This window comes from Mauremys mutica, chromosome 3, assembly GCF_020497125.1.
Source record: "Mauremys mutica isolate MM-2020 ecotype Southern chromosome 3, ASM2049712v1, whole genome shotgun sequence".
Classification (NCBI taxonomy): domain Eukaryota; kingdom Metazoa; phylum Chordata; order Testudines; family Geoemydidae; genus Mauremys; species Mauremys mutica.
The window spans coordinates 125,474,466-125,492,783 of NC_059074.1; the positions used below are offsets into that span (position 1 = coordinate 125,474,466).

At 41.9% G+C, this 18,318-nt stretch overlaps 1 protein-coding gene across 3 annotated transcripts in view; it reads right to left on the bottom strand.

Moving 5' to 3' along the window:
• RPS6KA2 (ribosomal protein S6 kinase A2) overlaps nucleotides 1-18,318 on the bottom strand; it is a 451,617-nt gene that overhangs the window by 110,920 nt on the left and 322,379 nt on the right. For all 3 annotated transcript variants that reach the window (XM_045011087.1, XM_045011086.1, XM_045011088.1), the window contains 3 exons: nucleotides 6,916-6,996; nucleotides 5,027-5,106; nucleotides 1,923-2,029 (listed from right to left, as the gene is read on the bottom strand). In XM_045011087.1, coding sequence (XP_044867022.1) covers nucleotides 1,923-2,029; nucleotides 5,027-5,106; nucleotides 6,916-6,996 — 268 coding nt within the window. The remainder of the gene's footprint in view (nucleotides 1-1,922; nucleotides 2,030-5,026; nucleotides 5,107-6,915; nucleotides 6,997-18,318) is intronic.

The window sequence follows — 18,318 nt, forward strand, 5'->3', positions numbered from 1 at the left end:
GGAGGCCTATTAGTCCCACAGTCAGCCTATTTTGGCTTTTAAGGGGCCTAATGAGCCTGTTCTCATTTTTGTGGTCACTTTACCATTAACTCTGACTTTCTTGTATTTCTAACTTTTTTGTTCGTTAAACAGAACTTCACTCTCATGTGCCTACACATTTAACTAAACCTTAACTCAGCTTTTTAAATGGGTTTGTATTAGGATTATTTTCTAGTAGTGATTCAGCGCTTCGCAGGTTGGTCTAAAGCAACAGGCAGTGGAGAATGTGCCATTCCTCAACAAAAGAAACAATATCATCAAGTAGAGCACACTAGCACGATTCTCAGTTAGAGCAATCAGAATCAAAGATCACAAACACTATTTTATTTATTTATTAGCTTTTCTATGGTGCTCAGGAATGCAGTATGTGATTGCCTAGCAAACATGAATCAACTAAGCACCAAAACAAAATAAACTCAAAAGGGTTGCTGGCAGATAGAGATACAAAAACATATGGCACTTGTTACTGAAGACAGATGTTCTTTGATATTTGATATTTGGTTATAAAGTGATACATTTATTCTTTTAGATGTTTAATTCAGTGGGTGACTTTCTGCATTTGATAGATTTCTGGTTCTTATTTTCATTTAACCAAAAATGACTGGAAGTTTTAGTAATTTGTGAAATGGTCTTTTGAGTAAATGACAGATAGTTTCAGTCATGTCATTATCTACTGGTTTGTCAAAATGACTGCAATATATACATGAAACTGAGTTTGAAGGTTATGTAATTTGTATCGTATTTGTGGATAAACAACCTTCCTGCCCTCAACTCCTCACTTCTACAAAATCCAGCTTCCAATATTCTTGGCCTCTTCTTTCCTTCAGAAGTATGAAACTGATTACACACCAATCTAAAGAAATAATTGCATTTATTTAAATTGCATGGCATGAAGGGAAAGAATATTGCTATGTTCTTAGAGTTTGGAAGCATAAAGAATAGTCAGACTGGCTCTGTTTCTGTACTACACTGTAATCTCCTTTAAACAAACCTGAATATATCATTAAAAAGGTTCATAACTTTTAAAGGTTGAAGCACGTTTTATTAAAATTGGCATGGAACAGTGCATGCTAAGCACAAGTCAACTGGAACAGAGCAACAACAAAAAATATCAACTGACTCCCAGTCATCTCACTATGGGTGGCATTTGCTTTATTTCAGTAGTAAATACAAATATTAAAAAAAAAAAGGAACACTAGCATTTTAGAAACAGTAAACTTACTCTTGGCAAAATTTAGCTAACATCACTGAATAATTTGCAAACCAGCAGGATGAAGGCCAATTTATTGTTTAAATTGAGAAAAGAACTTTAGGGTCAAAATCTGATCTGCATTAAAATGGTACAAATCCAGAGTAATGGCATTATTCTAAATTTACCTTATCTGGGACCTTATTCCATACCCTGTTTTGAACTGAGATAATTTATCAAGTCAAAAGCAATAGGGCACCCACTTTGTGTGACTATATAATGCTGGACTGTAGCAGATGTTGTGTCACGTCATGCTGAAGTGCTAGGGTAGGAAGGCTGGTCGAATAGGTAGGGCACTGGGCTGAGACTCAAGAGACCAGAATGCAATTCCTGGCTCAACCAGAGTCCTCTTCTAGAATATCCTTGTGCTAGTCACTTGATCAACACTGTGCCTCAGTTCCCCATCTGTAAAATGGGTAAATACCTACCTCACAGGGGTGTTGAGGATAAAATCTAGTAATGATGGTGAGATGCTTAGATATATGGTGATGGGGGCACTACAAATACTCAGATAAGAAAAGGAAAAAGATACCTAAGGACTTTCTTTGGCATTTTGTGACTTACTAATGTAACAAGGAAGTGATTTAAAAGGTTCATATATATGTTTTCAATTAATGTATTCTCCTTAACTTACTTTTCTGGTTTTAGATCCCTGTAAATAATTCCAAGACTATGGAGGTGGTCTAAAGCCAAGGCCAGCTCAGCTAAGTAGAACTTGACATCCTCTTCTGTAAACATTACCTAGTCAGAAAGAAAAGAAGAACAAGTTTAATCACTGTATGATAACAGGTTGATTTGAATTCTCGGACTCAGGATTGCAAGAAAGACCATCATATCAGATTCAATTTGTCAGTTTTTGTCTGCACTCACATTTACCCTCCTCACCGGGTTCTCCTGGTTACATGACAAAATTCTGTTCATTCAGCTACGTTTTCCTCTCCCTAAATCATGCTGTTTTCATTCTTGTTTTTAGTCAGTTCAGCTGATATTACATACTAATATAAATCAGGGCTGAGACGTAGTCTATTGACGTCAGTGGCAAAAAGTCAACAATGCACAGCCAGGCCCTTAGTACCTGCATACATCCTAGTTTACTAAAGTCTTGGCATGTGGTTCCCAAATTCCCACAAGCTGAGATATTTTGTGTAAAAGTGAACTGAAATGCTTTGTTTTTTATAAAATGACTTATATTTAGTTCCATAATATTAACAGAATATGCAGCATGTGTAGACTTACGGCCCAATCAAAAAACCCCTCCATTGACGTCAATAGGAGTTTTTCCATTGACTTCAGAGGGCTCGGGCTCTTAGTTATGACAAGCTCCTCTTATATTTACCTGCTGAGACATATGTTTGATATCAGACTCAACTTGGTGACATGAGACACAGAACACAGTAAAAGCCACAAGGACAGGCAAAACGCCTACAGGACCAGGCACGGCTCCCCCACTAGTCTAGCCTGGGGCGACAGCAAACCCCCAGGGAGCCTGACCGCTAAAGTATAGCAACTGCAGGTACTGGCTGTGAGGCAGAACTCAGGGAGCGGAGCAGCAGCTGCAGTTTACTCAGCTGGCTGCTTCTGAAGCATCACTTGGGGACGTGGGATAATGCTGTCTTCTAGAGACATTCCTGGCAGCCAGCCAGAAGTTGTCTTCCTCTTGGTTCTGGTGGCTCAAGTCCTGGCCACGTACAGACTTGTGTCCTTGGTGGCTGCAGCAGCTCTCACCACATCTCCAGGAGGGCGGGGTAGCGGAGAGGAATATGGGGAAACCTGTGAGGAAGGAAGGGAATGGAGACAAGCAGAGATGCCCTTTCCAGGAGCAAGGAAGCAGGTAGAGGAGCAGATACGCAGCTGCAACAGGTGAGAGAAGAACTGCTAGCACCAAGGGAAGGTGGTGGCTCTTGGTCTACTCAGACTCCCACCAGCTGCTGCAGTGGACAGGACTATCCACATTCTGCAGGTTGCTGTCTGATTAGCTTGCACAGCTGCCACACTCTATGCCTTGTGTTCTGTCTCACCGCTATGTCCATCCCCACCTCCAGCTGTTGCTCTCTCCAGCAGCCAGAGCCAGCACGCTGCCATGTACTCCAGGTTAAACTCCTTGGGATTTGTAATGCCACTGGCAATAGTCCCAGACAAGGGTTCTGTCAGAGACTTGTAATCGCCGATGAGCTCAGCCAATGGTGTCATTGGAATAACATCCTCCACCACTGTCTCTACCAGGTGCTAGGTAGAACCAAATTCAATCTAGAATTTAAAATACACCTCTACCTCGATATAACGCTGTCCTCGGGAGCCAAAAAATCTTACCAGGTTATAGGTGAAACCGTGTTACATCGAACTTGCTTTGATCCATCGGAGTGAGCAGCTCCCGCCCCCTGGAGCACTGCTTTACCACGTTATATCCGAATTCGTGTTATATTGGGTCATGTTATATTGGGGTAGAGGTGTATTGTAATACGTTAAAAAAATCTATTTGCTGTCATTGCTCTACGTGAATTTAAAAAGCCAATTTTCAGGCGAGAGCAATGCTTTCAGAATTTGGCTTGCATTATTCACATGCACCTTCTCCCTCTTTCTCTCTCTCTCCCCCACTGTATTTGCACCCTCCACTTTGTGGTACCAGGTGTTTTTTTTACGTTGTCTCACCATGACTGGTGCAAGACCCTTCTCCCATGCAGCTCCTGCCCCCACCAGCAGCTGTCCTGTGTCTGTCCCCCTCATTGACTCTCCCCCTCTTTTCAAATTTAATCTGAAAACAATTATTTCCTCATTTCTCTCTGTCAGTTTTCTCCCCTCTGCTCTTTTTTATTATGTAACTATATATCTGTGGGGATTTAACTCTAGGAAGCACTGTGGGATAAGGACTGTCTTTCAGTGACCTAGTGAGGGGCCCTCACAACCCTGCTGCTTCCTGCCCAAGCAGAGCCACATAACAACCTTGGGTGAAATCTTGCCTGAGTTAAATCAATGGCAGTTTTGCCATTGACTACAATTGGGCCAGGATTTCACCCTTTGTGTTTTTGTGCTAATTCCGAAGGGTTGAGAGTCATTTCAGGGAGACTCTCCGATCTGGGAGCTAATTAGGGATAGATGAACCCAGTTACAGTAAGGAGGGGCTAGGTTATTCCCATGAAAGAGAGAGACTGGAATTTTATTCACCAGAAGCCACGGCAGGGAACTGTGGAGGAACATAGGGGTCACCCTGATGGCCTGTTTGTTTTGAATTTTGGCCTTTACTTGAAGGAGTGCGGAGAGAGACTGCTGCGAAGTGTAAAATATCTGGTGAAGTAAACTGGAAAACCTGGAAGGGATTTTGGCATTTCAACCTGAGCTTCCTGTGAACTCTCCAGCCGCCCAGAACCTGACCCTGCTCACTTGAGCACAGGCTTCATAGAGTGGGGAACCTGGGAATATCTTTTCTCTCCACATCATAGCCAGCATGTGTCTCTTTTTAGCAACGAGTCAGGGGTTATTCTACCACGAGAAGGAACTAGCAATGATCCGTTGGGAGTACACTGTAATTAAGTTTCCTATTAACATGATGCTCACACTCTGTCAGGTATGTCACTTATCACACAATGTAGATACAAGTATTCAAAAAGATTTAGGGAAATGATAACAAATTACAGCTCCAATTCAGTTACATAGAATGAAAATACACCCAGGGGGAGACACAAATTCTGAACATGATCCAAGACATTATTTTGTGTCCTACACAAAACTCAATGGGCTTACCTCTTTGGAGAGTCTTGTGAAAAGGTCCCCTCCCCGCAGGAAATCTAGTATTAGATACAACTTTCCCTCTGTTTGAAATGCTGCATTAGAAAAGAATGGAGATGTTGGATGTTTTAAATCATTACAAAGTCTCCAAAGAATGAATATTATTGATTAATTCTGCATCGTTCTCTAACTCTCCTACCATGTTAACACTTCACTTTTAGAATGAAATTATTTAAGATCTCTGCTGGACTAAGCAATCTAGCCCATACTACAGGGAACAATCCTGTGTTAGCTGGGAGATGGAGATTTACTAATGCATTCTTTGCCCCCCTTAGCATCTGGTCCCAGAGTTGGGCTCCAGTCTGAGCCTGCAAGCCTACGTAGCAATTTTAGAGCCCCGCAGCCTGAGCCCCAGGTGTCCAAGTCAGCTGATCCATGCCAGCTGCAGGCCTTTAATCACTGTGTAGACACATCTAATGAAGCTAAAGGTGTCCTCCACTGCACATGGTGAGGAGAAGAAAAGAGAGTAAAACTAGTCAGAGAGGCTCCCAGAATTATGGCAGGAGAGAACTACAGCTGTTCAAAATGCTCACAGAAGCCTCTTTGCACTAGCAATAGGATCCTTCAAGAATTCGGGGAGCTTGTTGGGCTGAGAAAGGCAAATCTAGGGGGAAGCTGCTCTGCGTAACTGAAAGCATGGCAATAGTTTATTAGCATTGCAATAGTTACTCCTGGGGGCATCCTGTGCCAAAACATTAAAAATTCTGTGTGCAATATTTTAAAATTGTGCAAACTGTATTTGTCAAAATAACACAACATAATCATGCCAGTTTCAATTATTTTGATAATTTATTTCAAAGTACCTGTTGGCAAGTATGTCTGTAACAATACAAACACACACAAAAATTCCCCCAGGAGTAGAGAGTTAAAGAACCCCCTACAACAACCCTGGTCCTGTTTCTCTACTCCCTTCCCCTCAGAGCCCAGCCGGGGGGCCAGACACTCACAACCCCTCCCCCCAAGTCCAGCCATGGTGCCCCCTGCCAATGCACCCAAACCCCTCCCCCCAAGAGCCCATCCATGCCCCCCCAGCCCAGATACCTGCATCCCCATCCCCAAGAACCCAGCTGTGGGCCCTCTCCCCCCAGATACCCACACCCTCTCCCCGCTCAGAGCCCAGCTGCAGGGCCCCTCCTTGCCCAGATACTCACACCCCCTCCCCCCAGACCAGACACCTGCCCCACTCCCTCCCAGAGAAACAGCCTAATGCTCAGTCCCAGGCTTGCGTGCCACCTTCTCCTTCCATCAGGGCATGCAGGGAACTGCAGTTGCCAGGAACCCCCTAGCTCCCTCTCCCTCCCCATATCAGTGTCTTCTATGTGCGAGCTGGGCTCTGCCAGGTCCATCAGCCCTTAGTGGTGGCCAGCAGCACTGCAGCCTATTTCTGTGGGGGAAAGGAAATTCGGCGTGGACGTTAATTTCTGCAACATTCTGCATTGCGCAGTGGCACAGAATTCCCCCAGGAATAAATAGTTTATATAAATTTAGTGAGTGCTATCAATTATTAATAGTTTTTGGAAACAAGAGAATCTTATAATCAAACCGTTTGCTGAAGAGGGGTGGTAGAAGTGGCCTATACATCTTTTTTATACCACCAGCACCCCCTATTAACACCATCATTACATTACACCTCATATCAAATTTGTTTTGACAGAGGCGTAGCAAAGCCCTCCTCATGCGAAAATTTTCCTGTCTCATAAGGAAAATGAAGTCAGACGCATCCGTAACTGAGTGGAAATGGGGTAGTATTTAGCAAGGTGGTATTCTTATGAAATAACACAGATCCAGTTACAATCTCAAAACACACGGAAGAGTGAATGCGAATTCCATGTTATTATAGTTACCATAATGAAGCTTGACTATGAAAGGATGATTCACTTCTGCCAAAATATCTCTCTCCATTTTCGATCGCACCCGATCCCGAACTATAAGAGAGAGAACAATAAGAACAGCAATCAATTAAGAGGCATCACGGTGTACAGGGGAGAGAATATTGAACTGGGACTCAGGAAACTTGGATTCTAGTCCTGACTCTGCCACTGGCCCGCTCTGTGACCTGGGGCGAGTCACTTCACCTTCCATGCCCATACCGCCTGTCTTGTTTCTGTAGATAGTAAGCTGTTGGGGCAGAGCCTGTCTCTTTCTCTGCATTTGTACAATGACTAGTACTAATCTTGGCTGGGCTGTGAGGCACTATGGCAATATAAACAATACGAAGAAGATTAAGGTTTACAAAAAGGAATTTTAATATAAAATAACACTATATAAATTGAATATCTAATTTTAAAATAAATAGAATATAACAGCAACTGACCATGGCAAGTTAATCAAGAGACTAGGGTAGGTTAATTTTGCGTGCATTTAAGCGTACTCATACTGTGCTGATATTAGTAATAAGGATGACTCATTGAACACCTGGATGTGGTTTAGATGAAATATTTTAAGCTCCCAATCAGATACAATTAGCAAAAAAGAAAAGTCTGTGGCTGAGGCAAAAGAGGCAACTATTATTTTCATCTGCAGAGACAATTACTGCAGGGCAGAAGCAAGGGTAATGATTTTTTTATGGATCAGATGAATAAAGAATAAGAGAAAAAATAATTGCAGATGTGTATAGGATTCAGGCTAATCAAGACTGAAACTGAAGATCACCTAGTAACAGTGTTTAATAGAATTTCACAACACCAAGATGGGTTCTACTTTTCAGATTAACATCCCTTGATCCTAAAGCTGTATTTTATTCTTGATCACAGTTTTGGTGATTTTCTAATAAAGTTGTTTAGGCTTATTGTTCCTTCTCCTTGTACCACATTATTTATTCATCTCTCAGCTGCAGCACCCACCCACTGGGTTGCGAGTCTATTTTAGTCAATAATGCATGAGACCTCATTGCGGTTCTGTTGTCACATGTATGTGTGTTGGGTGTATTGATAAATGAGAGGTCAAAAGCTGAATGCCTCCAGCACCCAAGTACAGTAATGAATATATTACAGTGCAATGACACATTCTTCTGTACAACTGTGCTTTTAAAATTGTTTGTTTATAGACACTGGTCCAAACCAAAACCTCAGACATGAAAACCCTTGAATGTTGGAAAAATTTGGGTCTCTAGCTATTTTAATGTTTTATTTAAGACAGGACCCAGATAAGCATGATTTTGTAATCCTCACTAGCTTCCTCAATTCAAGCCATTTTGTATTAAATTCCATACCGTGTGCAAAGATGGCATATCATACAGTCATGCAATGTGAAAGCTAGGCAGGGGCATACATTTCTCATGGTGCACATGCCATACACCACAAGGAGCCAGTCACGTACCCAGTGTAGGAACGCTTGGGGTAGAGACTGCTACACCCTTCTTGCATAAGATATTTACTATTTCAATCAAATGATAAACTACGAGGAGTGCTTCCTGAAGTCTATCTATGCCAAATGCAGGCAACCTCCCAAACCATTCACGTAAGCCACGCATCAGCCCTGAGGCACAAAATCCCCAAGTGACAGGGTAGAGAGGTAGTAGGCAGAAGCAGAAGTGGTTTGTTACCCATCACTGGGTAACAATATAAATCAGCTGTAAAGCTCTCATACCCATCATAGACAAAGAAGGACCACCCAGCTATGCCCACCACACTAACCATACCCCTATACTGCCCGGTGCTTGACAGTAGTGCTGTACTGACATTTTTTTATATCACATTATAAAAAGCTTTGGTTTTAAGTTATTTTAGTCATTAGTTTGAGGGCAGTCGAATGTAGCTGCAGAGGTGATATTTGTGATGTGTGTACATGTGCATCACATCTGCATGGCTGTGGCCACGAACAATGGCAGGACTCCCTCACCCCATTGGGTATTTCTCCTGACATGTTGTTAGGGTGTTGTGTTGTTAGGTGAGCGCCAGGATCCTGTTGTGCTGGTGAGAGCATGGAGGGCATGTGCTGTATCAGGATACTGCTATATGAGGAATGGGCTATTACAATAGGATGACGGCACTAAGTGGTGGTGGTGGGATACTGTTTGCTAGTGAAGAGACGATTGAAATGGGTCTGGGGAGCAACGTGTATAAGGGATTTCAGCATCAATTGTCTGCCCCTTCTCCACAGTCCTTACTAGTCAGTATTTCTGGGGACTGTGGATCTGTAATCCTTCTTATTCTTCATAAGAAAATGTCTGCTCTGAAAATGGATTTCAGGATTTGGCAGGCAACACTGGACGTAACCCGGTTACACATTGTCTGATTGTTTTTGTGCCAGATTTAACAGTCCCCTATGGGCCTATCTAGCTCAGATCATTAGACATAATTTACCAAGGTGGTGGTTACACATTTTGGGAATTCATCAGCCTGCCATGTTGCTATGCCATCTGCCTCCCCAAATGGAGACAGAAGCTGTAGCATGTCCATGTGATATTGAGGAGAGTGTTATGTCTCCATATAACATGCATCACAGCTTCTCTGATACCTTGGCCTGATGACCCCTTTTTACAAATCCTTCTAATCTCCCATTCCCTACCCAGAGGCAACTAAAAAGACTGTTGTGTCACACTGGTACTTCAGTGGCTATAGTTTAACCGATAGGTGGGTGATATGCTCTCTCCGCCCCTTTGCATTACGTATTTCCTGGCATGGGTACCCTTAGGACAGTAATTATGTGGGTCCACTTCTGGCATCCTGATGTCACACATCCATTGCTCAGATGCCTTCTCACATTCTATGGCAAAGCAGATCCATCTCTATTCCCCTCCTCCTATATCACCTCTCTGTTGCTTTAGTGTCTCTGGGTTGCGCATGCTTTTAAATTTATGTTTCCTTCTATGGATTAACATTCTTCAGGGTGGCGACAGCTGATGGTTTGCTATTCCATTTTGAATATCTCTAAGGCCCTATCACCATGGTATTTATGTGTCATACAAGGCTATAGGCAGCATAAATCAAGACATACTCCCTTTCTCCTCCACCCTCCACCCTAGGCAGGTTTTCTGGTTGTGGGGGGAAGGTCAGGTTTTCTCTCTCTCTTATCCTGGCATTTGCCATATGCTCAAGCTCTTCCTGCTCCCATCTTCATCCTGGAAGGTTTAGCTTCCCGTGCTGTGGTTCACTTCAGTGTTGTCCCCTCACTTGGCTATATAGAAGGATCTGCTGCTGAACAAACACTTACTGCAGGCCTTTGAGAGGACTATGCTGTCTAGGCTGCACTATTCCTACCCCTCTCTTGGTACTGGCAGAGGATTGTTCAGATGTCAAAACCCTATCTCCAGCGCCTAACAGCCCCTTTTGAGATTTGCATCACCTATAGAGGTTTAGGTGCAGCGTGCACAAGAAACGGGAGTGTATAGTGTTGGGGCAGGTGATATATATACTATCAGAAGATGTTTACTTCTATGCATAAACAGTTTGTTCACTGGAAATGGTGCCCATTTGCTGAACTCTCAGTGACAGGAAAGCTTTTATCCTGTATATCCAGTATTGGATTTAGGCCAAAATGTGTGTTTTGCCTCTCAACTTTAAGCTACATAATAGAGATGGAGAGTGTATAACCTAGAGCAAGGCTGTCATAAACAGATAGTTAAGGGTTAAAGTCTCTTTTACCTGTAAAGGGTTAACAAGCTCAGTAACCTGATGAACACCTGACCAGAGGACCAATCAAGGGACAAGATAATTTCAAATCTCTGAGGAGGGAGGTCTTTGTCTGTGTCCTTTGTTTGGATTGCCGTTCTCTCTTTGGATTTAAGAGAGGCCAGATATATTCTTCAAGTTCTCCAAAGTTTCCTGAAGTATTTTCTTCTATTCAGTATTAGAAAGGCGAATTAGTCTTATAATTAATTTCTGCATTTGCAATTGTGTGTTTGCTGAAGAACTATCTTTATTTCTGTTTGCTGTTACTTCTGATTATTCTGAGGAGGAGGGAGGGGCAGTCTCTCCAGTTTTTATAAGTTAGACCCTGTAAATTTTTCCATCCTGGTATTACAGAGATAGTGTACTTTTTTTCTTTCTTTAATAAAATCTTTTCTTTTAGAACCTGAGTGATTTCTTCCCTTGTTTGGATTTTCAGGGGAAGGGGAGGGGGAAACGTGAATCCCTCTTTGTTTGATTCAAGGAGTTTGAATCAAGGTATCTCTCCCAAGGACAAGGGGAGGGGGAAGGAGGTGGGGGGGGAATGGATTATTTCCCTTTCTGTTAAGATCCAAGGAAGTTGGGATCTGAGTTTCCCAGGGAAAGTTTGGGGGAACAGGGAGTGTACTAGACACTGGAATTTTTAGTTGGTGGCAGCTTTTACCAGATCTAAACTAGGATTTAGTTTAGAGGAGTCCATGCAGGTCCCCATCTTGTGAATGCTAAAGTTCAAAGTGGGGAATAAACCTATGACAAAGGCTTCCCAAATTACGGTAGGCAACCTTGGTGTTCCATCAGTTCACTTCACAACAAGTTTTTAACATGGTGGTATAGGAACCAAGAAAGTGTGGAAACTGCTGGCCTAGAGGAATAAGTATAGGGCTGAGATTCAGGAAGTCCTGAATGCTAATCCTGGCTGTGCCACTGACTCACTTGTCCAATCTAGGATAAATAAATTATCTATAAATTACTTCTACTACCCTGGGGGATGTGAAACAGATGTGACTACACTGTAATACCCTATAACAATGGAGAAAGTGTATGTCAAATTGCAATAGAAGTGATCCACACTTGAATGAGTCCATTTAATACGATAGGGTTGGGATGGGAGGAGAAACTTTTTTTAAAAAAGTGGATTTTTAGCTAGATGGTTGGTGTAGTTTTCCTAGTCACAAGGGACTGAAGTGAAAGGGAAGAGAAAGAAGATTAATACAAAGTGTATTGCACTGGTAAAAAGAACTTCCACCTCTAGAGACGATCAGTTGCATTTCCCTCCCCTAAGAAAATGAAACCAAAAATCCCCATCCCTTCTTGCTGAGTGATTTGCTGACATCAGATCTGGTCAAGAGTTAAATAAGAAAAAATATTAATTTTCAACGGATGTGCCTTAGGCTAAATGCATGCCATAGCTAGCAAAGTCACATCGCTAACTCTGGACTCTGTCAAATAAGAAAGGCCTTGCTTGATGCAGAAGCCACAGAATGTCTACCAATTCAGCAGGAAGTTGGGTTAACTCAATGGGAACCTTTAATTTAGCAAATTGGGGATTAGATGATCTGCAAAGAGATATTATAGAGGTGATATGGTAATTTCTCCATTAAAATACTGATTAAAATAGGTAGGTAATTTAGCACAAAAAATGAAGAAACTTTCCTAAGTACTCATGATTAGATCTCTGGAGTAATATCCTGGTGCCACTGACATCAGTGGGGGTTTTGCCATTGACTTCGGGCAAAGATTTCCTCTCCTGCCAGGCCACTTTTAAACCTCTCAGGGCAGGAGCAAGGGTTCACCCTGCTACAGTTCCAAACCACAATTTTATTTTCTGTTTGTGTTACTCAGAAAAAAAAGGATGAAGCTACAAACATCAAGCTTACTTGTTCCGTAGTCCTTATTGGGGAGAAAATCACATTTGAAGAAACTTGGTTCAGTAAAGTTACAGGGCTGAATTTTACTCTGCTTGCTTCTGCCAACTTAAAACAGGGTACAGGGTGGCAAGATGGCCACAAGCTCAGATGCACTGTGGGTAGCCACTAGCTGGGCATTGCTGTCTTCAAATGGAATGGTGCCAGCCAGAGAGGTGGTGTGCACACCAGGAAGCTAGGGTATGTGCACGTTTGCTCTATCCCTGCAGCAATCTATATTGCAAGGCTCCTAAGGAACCCTGGAATCTCCAAGGGAGGGAAATAAGCCCTGCCCTCCCACAAGGGATGAAACCCATCTAGTGCACAGCAAGCATCACGATGTGCACCTGCCTGGGCCAGCCAGGGTAAGTGTGGCACTTGACCATTTAATATGAGTTTTCTCATGACTGCTAGAATTTTCCACTTACTCGTCTCCTCCAATGCCTCAGTTAAAGATGTATGTTGAGAAAGAGTCAAGAAGGGGGTGCTTGTTATGGGCATCTCAGTATTCCTGGATTAAGGAGCCCTGAAGTGCACATGGCTGAGTTAAGGATTCTCCCCACCATTAAAATCCATGCCAGGACCTCATGTTTGAGAGATCCAAGACAGAATGTTCAAGCCTATACATGTTGTGTTAGTGCTAAGCAGCATGAATTTCAGACTGCTGGTGCCAAGGGATTCAATGAAAAAAGAGTAAGTGACCTGAGTTTGTCTTTAAGGGAGCTGTCAAGGCACCTAAAATTGTGGGCTCCTGGTTTAACCGTCAGATACTTAAATATGTGATACTTGGACCACAAAAACAACATTTAATTTTTATGGGGAGCAACTCTGGTGGTGGCTTCATGGCTGAAATACTAGGGATTGAAGTGGGGATTTCCAGAACTAAAAGCATGAGCAACTGCAGTTTATCCTAAAGAGACAAGCCTTCTGTAGCCAGAGGCTGTAACAACTCATCTCCTTTGTAAATTGGCACAGAGGGGGCTTAGAACACAAACTCACCACGGGGTTAACACTGTTATGTCTAGGGCACTGTTATGTCACAGTGGAAAACATTTTCTGTGAATATTTGTTCAAATTTAAATGATCATAACTTTTGTGTGTGCTTTTTCCATGAATATCTGAAAATATGAGCCTTACTAACAGAAGGAATCCTTGAAAATAGCTTCCCAAAGCACATTCCACATTGTATATTTAACTGTAAAGTTCACAATTCACACTGGGTAAAATTTTCAGATGCACCTATGTGATTTAGGAACCTAAATCCCATTTTCAAAAGGACCTTGGGCCACATTTTTAAAGATATTTAGGCACTCCGTATGAATTTCAAGAGTGCCTAGGTACCTAACTCCCATTGCCTTATGCAACTAAAAAATGCTCACAAGACTCTGTTTTTGAGCTAAGAAAATGTGTGAAGAAACGTATGATTCATTATGAGTTTCACAATCTACTCACAAACATTCTGTGAAAAGAAAGACAAAATTTAACAGATAAATAATTTGTCACAAATCATTTGCTGATCTCTATCCTTATTACAATTTGATAAGAAATGTCTCTACTCAGCAAGCACAGAGAGTACAAATTAACTAAGAAACTCAATTTTTACCATGTTTTATTGAGATTATTAAGGAATGGGTAACATATAAAGGAAATGACCAAAACAATGACGGGAGCTAGGAGACATGCTAATGTAAGTGATTGGGGGGTAGGGTTAAATCAACATTTGTTAAATGAAGGAAACAAATAGTCAGATTCTGCCACCCGTTATTTCCTCCACACCCCTAGATCTCAATGCAATTGCTACTTAGGGACACGTTTCAATTTCAAGTTTCTAAGACTGTATTAGGAAGTATGCCGTGTAGTCGTAGCCCTCTCAGTCCCAGAATATCAGAGAGAAGGTGGGTGAGGTGCTATCTTTTATTGGACCAACTTTTCTGTTGCTTAGAGAGACAAGCGTATGAGCCACAGAGGACTCTTCTTCAGGTCTGGGTAGACCTCTGAATGGCTTGAAAGCTTGTGTCTCTCTCTCACTAACAGAGAAGTTGGTCCAATAAAAGGACTTGTCTTACAGCTAGATTGGCACTGCTGTGATCGATGCAGTGGTGTCAATTTGGCAGGTCTGGTGAAGACCTGCTATGTCAATGGCAGAGCGCTCTCCCATCGACTCCTGTACTCCAGCTCCCCAAGAAAAGTAGGGTAAGTCAGTGGGAGACCATCTCCCGTCAACTCAGCACTGGGTAGACACTGCTGTAAGTCGACGTAAGATACATTGACTTCAGTTACCTTCAGTTAACCCACCCATCTTTTCTCTTTAGTATTACGGAGTGGCAGACAATACAGAATAGTGGACACACAAGTAAAGCTATTTAAGGCATTTTCTTCAATGGTTTTTTTAAGTGCAGTCTATTGCATTTGAAGGAAACAATTTAGAGAACTAGATTCTAATCTCAGATATGCATGCATGTCATGGAAGATAGCTGCTGTGCATCTAGTTTGATTCTACAAAATAGAAAGCAATATAGGCTTCCTAACCAAGATCAGAATCTGGCTCTAATGGTTGTGCTTTGAAAGAAAATATACATTACTCTTGCTCTACTGTCTTGTAGACAGAGAATCACACTAAAGATGTGTCTTCCTTGAAAAATAAAAATAAATGTATTCTTAATCTTTAATTCAGGTTAGCAAACCTAAGTGGCTAATTTAGGTTAAAAATAGCAATAAAGACGAGGCAATTCTGATATTTTAACTTGCACTGCAGCTTGAGTTCTCCTTTAGACTTGAATTTGAGCTCCTATCCAAGTTAAAACCAGAGTTGCTTTTTCTGTGTGTTACCTTATCATCATAGGGATATGTTACAATATGCAGAACCCCCTCTCCCCGCACAAGCTATACTATTGTCACCTGAACAACGAAGCACAATGGCAATGGTTTGTGCAGAATGCCATTGAACAGTTCCTAAAGGACTGGCTACTTTTCTGGAAGAAAGACTTCCCACCCCACAAACGTGGAATCTTTAGAGATGAGAAAAAGAGAAATAAAAAGTGAGCTTTGGTATTTATGCTTAGAGCTGTGGCTGCACAAGAACAACCAGATAGAGAGAATCAAGACAATCTGTCTTAAAGGGCACTCAGAAAAATCAATAATGGCTCAGGCTGTACTTTAAGAACTCAAGTTCAGGTAAAGGTAATTCCCCCCCCCCCAATATTGTTCTTACATAAACCAACACATTCCACTTTTAGGATTTTTTTTAAGTCATCTATCAGTAGACAAATGATATCCTTGAGTGCTTGGTTTTACTTGGAAGAAAAGCTGTCTCTAAAATAACTCAAAACATCTGATTATACTTTTCACTTATAGCATATATCACCACCTTTTTATGAGGCTCTCAAAGCACTTTACAAACATTAATTAATCTTACATCACAACTACGAGGCCGCTATCCTTGTTTTATAAACAGGGAAACTGAGGCACTGACAGATTTAGTGGCACGTCCAATGTCACACAATAAATCAGTGTCAAGATCAGGAAGAGAGCCCAGGTTTTCTCCTCTCCAGCTCTAATCACTGGACAAACGCCATAATTTTGCAAAGTTCTTGATCAGAAATGTTACTGAAAATGAAAGTAAGTTTATTATGAAAGTAATTTAAATCCATAAAAAAAATAAAGGATAAAGTATCACATTTGCAATGAAAAGAAAAAAAAAATCCCTATGCAGAGACATTTTAAATTTTAAATGTGTACACACACCCCAATCCACTGCCTCCTCACATGCAATATACCTAAAGTTCTTCAAAGGCAGATATGCCCTTACACTCAATGGGCCAAATTTTGTGCTGACATTCACCACATGCAATACCAATGAGGGCAATTGTTGTTGGGTATCCAGGAGCACATTAATAAAAAGACTGATGAAGAACATAGAAATCTGCCAGTCATCAGGAGAGGAGAAAACCTCAGGATAACAAAATTGTACACATGGATGTTCATGAAATGTGTCTTTCTATTCTACACTAACAATCACAGATCATCCAGCCTGTCTCCTGCACAAATAAAAGTTCTAACTTCTCAGTACAGCCACAGCAGATCCATACTTTCTTGCTTACATAAATGATGTTTATTCAGAATTATTTGCCTTATTTGACATTATTTGCTGTCAAACGATGCATGCAATATTGGATTCTGGTTTCTACTGTAACCTATTTTTATTTAATATTACATTTTCCTTTAGTTGCCTAGATGTATGATATATTATTACTGCAAGCCATACCAGCACTTACTGCATTAACTGTCACTGACAGGCAATAATTACCCACATTATAGGAATCACAAAATTTTAAAACAAGAAACGAACAAATAAACCAGGCATTAGGGCTACAGGGGCCCCAGCTAAATGGGATCAGTAGTCGCTCTGAAAATTGTTATGATCGTGAAGGGAGGAGTTAGCGGACAATGTATACAGTATTTAAATAACGAAAAACTTACAATAGTTACACAGTAGGATGGCGTCTTTTCCCTCACCAAGACGTGTGTTCTCCCTTTTAACATTTAGTCCCAACTCATAGAAATTAGACATGGAAAAGACCTACACGTATTACATTATTTACTCCAAAGCCAATCAAGCAATCGACACAGAGCCTAAACTTCCCCTCAGCATTGCTCTTGTGCCACCATTTCTCCTTTGAGCTCTAGTTCTCTTTATTGCTACTGTCATGCTGAGGTGTTCCCCAGCAGGCTGCTCGCCTACCATGGAAGGTCAGCACCCACATCTCTCCTATCCAGAGCCCAAATGTTTCATATCTGTTGGATGTTCTGGAATTAAATGATAGTCTGCCTTGTGTTTGTTACTGTGATGCCACTAAGTCAACATGAACAACGAAGAAATTGTTTCTCTCTTCTCCAGTCTGAGATGGAGATGAGCCAGCCAGCCAGGATCTGGTGGATCTCTCCTGGTGGCAAGTTTCATACATCCAACTTGGTGTAATCAATTGTCATTTATTTTCTTTGTTCTTAAAAAGACGCTCAGGCCAGGTGGCTGGTACAGACACAGTGGTGCAAAATGCTTGGCTCACTTCACTTTGCCATAAAGTGTGAAAATGGCAATGTTTTGGCTTTTACGGCAATTATTTTCTGCAGCATTTCACAGAAGTGAAATATGCAGTTTTGATGGTTGAAAACTGTTAAGAGGCCCCCTTGAGTTGTCTATAAACATCCAAAGAGATGTGGTGAAATCCTCACCCCTGCTCTGTCCCCTTTACACAGGGTAGGAGAGCCAGAGTGGCATAAAGGGGCTCAAGAAGTTCCAATTCTGGCCAAAGGAAGATTCTCTCAGTGCAGGCACTGCGGTGGATGGCCATAGGGCTGCTTTCCGAGGACACATTTGCAAACCCCTGCATAGAAGGCAGGCTGGGGGCAGAGCTAGGACTGAAATTCTAGGCAGTGCTGCAACACATAGGGTAGTCCTGGGAGACTCATTTTAGTTCAACAGGCCCCTAAGGCTGCCTAAAGTATGACAAACCTTTCCAGTTCCCATAGCAACCCAGAAGTAGGACGCACAAATGTGGCTTAAAGTCAACTTAGCCCCACCTCCTCCTGTGCTATGAGGCTTGTGCTGTGTCTCTTTGGTGCAGCACAGATTCCCACCCTCATACATATATGTTGTTAGGGTCATGACTGTAAGTGTTTAAATAATATCAACTGGGAATGAATCTTTGGGAGGAATGGACAATGTCACACACTC